We start from the raw sequence: 6,842 nt of genomic DNA on the forward strand, positions 1-6,842 counted from the left end.
TGTTTGTTCTGGTCTAGCTGTCGTGCGGTGAGGACGTATCCTCTGACAGCTGATCGGCGGATATATTTGCATTAAGATTAATGCACGTAATATTTTATTGTATCGTTACGGTTTATTGGCTTCTAATATTAAAGTTTATTGCTTTACTACGCGAGTGTATTCATTTCCGGCGTGTGAGAGTTTGAGTGCGCGCGACATTTCTTTGAGATAATCCGAAGGGTGGTCGCGGACGTAACAATATATATATATATATATTAAATATTAATAACTAAAATGTATATTAAAAAAATATTTTCTTATTTACATAACATATATATTTGTATATATAATATTATATACTTATTATTGATATTATATAAATTAATTTTAGATAATAAACTGAAATATTTAAAATTAGAAGAAACGGAGGAATTAACACGCTTCAATAACTCAATTAGGTAAGCTTTTTCATTATTTATTATAATATGAATATTTTTTTTTTCAATAATTTTGAATTTAATCATTTAATTTACTTAAATGATTTTTTTTAATTTTGTATAATTATGTGTGATATAAACATTTATTTATTAATGTTTAATTATTTAAATTTCATTAGGTTAATTTATTTTATAACAAAATTTATTATATGTTATTATTTAATTCTTATGTCATTGATTATTACTAATAATTAATAATCGTTATGATCATAACTATAATTATTATTATTAATTTAGTAACATTTTATATATTTATATTTATAGTATATCTAAAAATGAAGATATTAAAAAAAAAAGAGGACATTTCAATTTTAAAACATAACAATATTATTGAAAATACTAATGTTTCGACAAAAAGTGGAAAAGAAATTACAATTATAAATCGCAACGATGAAGAGGAAATAATACAGTTCGTATCTGATGAAATATTAGAAACGATACAATTTGAAGATTCAACTGTGTAAATTTTTATACTTATTGTTAATTCTTACTATACGAAATTTATACACTTACAAAAATAACATAATTTGTCATCTGTTGTTGATTTTTATAAATTAGTTAATATTGATTTTGGGACAGTTAAATTTGATTTCTCATGTCTACGTAATATCTACATATATAGATTAGAATTGACAAAATATAATTAAATATAATGCGAATAATTATTTAGTCAGCTCTTTTAATTTTTAAAGCCACAATCTCCACTTGATTCCTCTCGACCAATAGAGCCAAACGCGATGTTATTGCGACAATTATGAAGAAAAGAACATTTTGGAAAGGAATTTGAATCCTATGGTTGGGATCTCAAAAATTCCCCCTGTTCCTTCTCTTAACATCCCCTGTAAAGAAATAGGCGAGAAAAATATTGGTCCGAAAGTTGGCTGAATCGGGACTCGAACCCGAGACCTTCCGCTTGCCGGGCGACTGCTCTTCCAACTGGGGGGATATAAACATTGAGAAAAGTATTTATTCGTAAGTGTCTGAATAGCTCAGTTGGAAGAGCAGTCGCCCGGCAAGCGGAAGGTCTCGGGTTCGAGTCCCGATTCAGCCGACTTTCGGACCAATATTTTTCTCGCCTATTTCTTTACAGGGGATGTTAAGAGAAGGAACAAGGGGAATTTTTGAGATCCCAACCATAGGATTCAAATTCCATTCCAAAATGTTCTTTCCTTCATAATTGTCGCAATAACATCGCGTTTGGCTCTATTGGTCGAGAGGAATCAAGTAGAGATTGTGGCTTTAATAATTAAATATGTAGTAAAATTAATATCTATCAATATCTAATCAAATGATGTAGAAAATTATTGTGATTGTGACATATAAAGGATATTACTAAATATGATTTAACCATGGATAAAATAATTAATTTTATTTATGTTAAATTTTTCGAAAAAAAATATTTCAGTGAAATTATTGGTTTTATTGATGAAATAGAAGGACCTAAATTTGTTGGCAAGACTAAACAATATACATTATTTAAGTTTATTGTAAATAATAATAGCCGGCATCGAATCCAAATTATTGCCTGGAATAAGGAAATTGAGCGAATAAAATTTCATTTGCAACCAAACCGAGTAATTAATATATTATTTATTTACATTTATGTTCTGTTACATTAATTATACTTGAAATAATTTTATTATAATAATTTTTATTTGATAAAAAATAATATTTATATACAAATAAGATGTTAATTCGACAAGATTTATTATTAGTACTAACAAGGGACATGTCACAACTGTCCGGAACCGATTTGATTCTCCTTGAAATATGTTGTTAAATACACAAATCTAAAAGACACGTATTTTTTTATACGTGCGCAATTTGAGTTTTAAGGGGTGAAACACCCCTTTAAAGAATAACGGTATTTTTCTTTAGGATCAAATATCTGCTAAACTATAAGAGATATAAAGAAAAAACGTACAACAAATTTTAATGGCTTGAAGAGTACTTTAAAGTTATATGAACAAAAATTTTTTTTTTTTTTTTTTTTTTAAAAAACCCTCACCACCTAATTTTTTTTTTCAAAATTAAAAATTTTGTTTTACCTAATTTAAAGCTTATTTTTTTCCAAATTCAACCATGTGTAATAAAGTTATGTTACGAAATATCATTTTCGAAAATTAATTATAAACGCTCCCGTATATACGCTCATCCGTGCTATGTGCGTAAGTAATTACCGTCGAACAATAAAATATATAAAAAATGTTTTTGTATAATTCTTATTTATGTTTTCTATGTATTTATAACTGCGTATTGTGTATATTTAGATTTAAAAAAAAATTTTTAAATATAATTAATAAGAATTTTTTAAATATACCCCCTGCTTTCTTATTATTTCTTTAATATTTAATTTCTTCTATAAAAATTAAAAACAATTATATTTTATAATAAAATTATTTTTTAATTGAATCTTGCGAATACCAATGTCGCAATATTTGGCATAAACAAATTTTATATCTTACGTTAAATGAATCATAAGATAAGATTATGTGTACGTGTTCCAGATAAGTTATAATTTTTACAATAAAATCTTTAATACGTTAAAATAAATAATAAAATAAGATTATGTGATGACGTATTTCTGATAAGTTAATATAAATTGTTCATGTAGCAGCATAATTCTCACAGTCGGTGTAGTCTTTTCGTTGTAATAATATCTGTGTAAACTGTTCTTTTATTGCAATAGAAAGCAAAATATAACATCTTTGAATATGATTATCAATCCGCTTAACGTTGTTAGACTTTTATTGGTGTCAATAAATTCAATATATTTAACAGAAACGCCAGTAACTGAAGCAGAAGTGGAATTAAAGGAAAACATTAAAAAATATTACTGGATAGCGTTTTTCATTATAATGGGGTGGAAGTAACGGAAGAAATATATCTCGATTATGAAGAACCTTATAAATTACATAGTTTTGAAATAATTGAAGATGACGAAGAAGCATGGCATGAAGATAGTTTAAATTCTCATCCTCATTGTTCAAATGATGATACAAATTTTGATAGTTCTTATAAAAGACGAGCTGTTGAGTATTGGCGATTTCGGGACACTGATGAAAACAGTAATGACAGAAAAAGGAATCGTCCTCTAAGAGTAGTACAAAATAAATTTAGAAGAGTTTCATCTGAACGTCAGTTAAGGCGATGGGAAGAACAAATACAATCAGGTGGAAGTCGTACAGAAAAATTATCTTACATCTCCAAATTTACACATGATAAATTTACTGCAGCTGTCGAATCAGGATTCATGGTTCATGATATTGATTTAAAAAGATGGGCTTTACAAGCTCAAGAAGAAATAGGAAATTTAAATCCTATATTTAAAGCATCTCACAGTTGGATAGCAAGATTTAAGAAGTCTCACCGAATTGTTTCAAGAAAAGTTACGAAGTTTGTCACTAGAAGAACATTAGAAGATTCTGCTGATTTGCAAAAATCAGCTGATGATTTTCTGGAAACAGTAAAACCTCTTATTGAACAGTTTGGATCTGAAAATATTTACAATTCAGATCAAAGTGGTTTCCAATTGGAACTTCACTCTGGAAGATCATTGTCTAACCAGGGAGAAAAGAAAGTAGAACGTGTCGTGCAATCCATATCATCAACAACCCATTCATATACGATACAACCAATAATATCCTGTAATGGCAATTTGTTGTCCCCTTTATTTATTGTATTAAAAGAAGCTAATGGTAAATTTGGACCAAGAGTACAAGAAAATTTATTTAAAGCAGAAAATGTTATTGTAAAAGCATCGAAATCTGGTAAAATGACATCAGGTATTTTCCTTTTATAATTACTTTTTTTAACAACCTTATTTTATTTAACAATTTAATAAGAGTCATAAAAAAACTATTAAATTAACATTTATATTTTGTACAGATCATTTTAAAATGTGGTTAGAAGAAGCTTATTTCGCAAACATTGGTCCTAATAGCGTTCTTCTTATCGATTCATGGACTGGACATTGCCCCAATATGATTTCGGATTTAACACCTCCTGGAACACATATTACTACTATGATAATACCGAAAGGAACTACAGGGAAAATACAACCATTAGATGTTTATGGATTCAGAATTTGGAAAAATTTTGCTAAAAGATTTTCAGATGCGGTTTTACTGTTGGAAAGTAATATAAACTTACATGAACGAAATAATATAATAAAATTGCAATCTTTGATACATAATCAATTGTCATCCCCACGATATCAAAACTTATTTAAATATTCGTGGTTTAAAAGTGGTTATACGAATGAAAGACCAGACGAATTCGAAAATCCAGTACACTTTAGTTTAGACGAAACTTTAACAAAATGTGATATCGAAGGTTGCAATAATATAGCTGTAGTAAGATGTTCTTGGTGCAAGAAGTCATTATGTTTGAAACATTTTTTTGTCGAATATCATTATTGTAATGTGTATAATGAGTGAATAATATAAAATGCAAATACATTTTTAAAAAAATCTAAATATACACAATACACAGTTATAAATACATAGAAAACATAAATAAGAATTATACAAAAACATTTTTTATATATTTTATTGTTCGACGGTAATTACTTACGCACATAGCACGGATGAGCGTATATACGGGAGCGTTTATAATTAATTTTCGAAAATGATATTTCGTAACATAACTTTATTACACATGGTTGAATTTGGAAAAAAATAAGCTTTAAATTAGGTAAAACAAAATTTTTAATTTGAAAAAAAAAATTAGGTGGTGAGGGTTTTTTAAAAAAAAAAAAAAAAAAAAAAATTTTTGTTCATATAACTTTAAAGTACTCTTCAAGCCATTAAAATTTGTTGTACGTTTTTTCTTTATATCTCTTATAGTTTAGCAGATATTTGATCCTAAAGAAAAATACCGTTATTCTTTAAAGGGGTGTTTCACCCCTTAAAACTCAAATTGCGCACGTATAAAAAAATACGTGTCTTTTAGATTTGTGTATTTAACAACATATTTCAAGGAGAATCAAATCGGTTCCGGACAGTTGTGACATGTCCCTTGTAAGTTGTTATTTAATTAATAATTTCTAATTGTCATATTTTAAAGATAATTCACATTGATGGTGCTAAAGCCAAAAAAATAAAATTCCCAGAATTTAATCACGGAACTGTTCCGTATGAACTTGTAATTCAGTCACACACCGTAATCAATAATTTAGGTGCTTTTGATATAAAAACAACAATTAATATAGCAAAGCCAAAATTAATAAAGTTTGAAGAAATTCCTGAATATTTAAATAGCTATATACGTAAGAAATATATATTATTATATGATATTATATTATGATTAAATATGTTTTTAAAAAATGAAAAATTTATTCACAATAATTGATATTTTATTATTAAGTAATAACATAAATTTATTATTATTATTTTAAATTGTTACATAAAATAAAACAATATTAATGTATTTTTTAGTCATACATGGATTTATTAAAACAAATTTTAACGTATCGTCATCAAATAATTCTAAATCCTTCGGTTATGGTTCTATTACAAATGGAATTTATAAATTGGAAATAAAAATAAATGATTATGACAATAATAATGAATTCGAGAAAGGGCAAGAAATTGAAATAAAAGGATACTTGAAAATTACAAGTAAATAATTAAAAAATTTTAATTTTAAAAACAAAAATATATTTATTATTTTTATTAATGTTACAAATTTATTTTATAGATGACATCTTCTATCTAGATGTTGAAAAAATAACGGATATAAAATACATCGAAGGAAGAAAAATGTCTCTTATGGAAGTTTTACTTGGATCGAAAGTAATTATGAAGAGGAAGGGTGACGAAAATAAATTAGAAGTGCCAAATAAAGTTTCTCGTAGTTTTTAAGTAATTAAATATGTTAATGTATTATTTATTTTAAATTATTTAAATCTTTATAAGATATTATAAATTTGAAAGTATGTTATAATAACTTAATATATCATAATAATTTAATGTTAAACAGTTAATTTTAGTGTGTTATAATAATTTAATGTTAAATAGTTAATTTTAATCTTAATTGTATTTATATGTCAAAAATATTGAAAAGAAAAAATAAAATATATAATATTGTTTCAAATATTATACAACTTGAACGAAATTTAATGCACACATTGACGGCGGAAAGAATTCCCTACGAAGTTAATTGTGTTTGGAAGCAAAATATATCGTATCGCTTTTTCGTGTATCTGATTAGTTATCGAGCTGCGCGATGAGCTTCACAATATGAAGTGTTGTTTTATATGACAGATTGTATTATGTTGCACAAGGTTACAAAAGAAAAATTATTTGCATTTACGAAAGCTTTTTGTGTACTTTAAAGCAACTGTGACTACGATTGCATTGTTAT

At 26.3% G+C, this 6,842-nt stretch overlaps 2 protein-coding genes across 2 annotated transcripts; both read left to right on the forward strand.

Annotated features, from left to right (window-relative positions):
• Nucleotides 1–751: 751 nt before the first annotated feature.
• LOC146723372 (uncharacterized) lies at nucleotides 752–6,340 on the forward strand. The gene is made up of 5 exons (XM_085482432.1): nucleotides 752–936; nucleotides 1,882–2,050; nucleotides 5,544–5,745; nucleotides 5,915–6,097; nucleotides 6,177–6,340. The coding sequence occupies exons 1-5, from the start codon at nucleotides 752–754 to the stop codon at nucleotides 6,338–6,340; spliced, it is 903 nt and encodes a 300-aa protein (XP_085338558.1).
• On the forward strand, nucleotides 3,714–5,165 carry LOC146723373 (uncharacterized). Its single transcript, XM_085482428.1, has 2 exons — nucleotides 3,714–4,261; nucleotides 4,365–5,165. The coding sequence occupies exons 1-2, from the start codon at nucleotides 3,730–3,732 to the stop codon at nucleotides 4,913–4,915; spliced, it is 1,083 nt and encodes a 360-aa protein (XP_085338554.1). The 5' UTR covers nucleotides 3,714–3,729; the 3' UTR covers nucleotides 4,916–5,165.
• Nucleotides 6,341–6,842: the final 502 nt, after the last annotated feature.

Source organism: Nylanderia fulva, unplaced genomic scaffold, assembly GCF_048542155.1.
Source record: "Nylanderia fulva isolate GAGA-0341 unplaced genomic scaffold, ASM4854215v1 Scaffold201, whole genome shotgun sequence".
NCBI classification, from domain to species: Eukaryota; Metazoa; Arthropoda; class Insecta; order Hymenoptera; family Formicidae; genus Nylanderia; species Nylanderia fulva.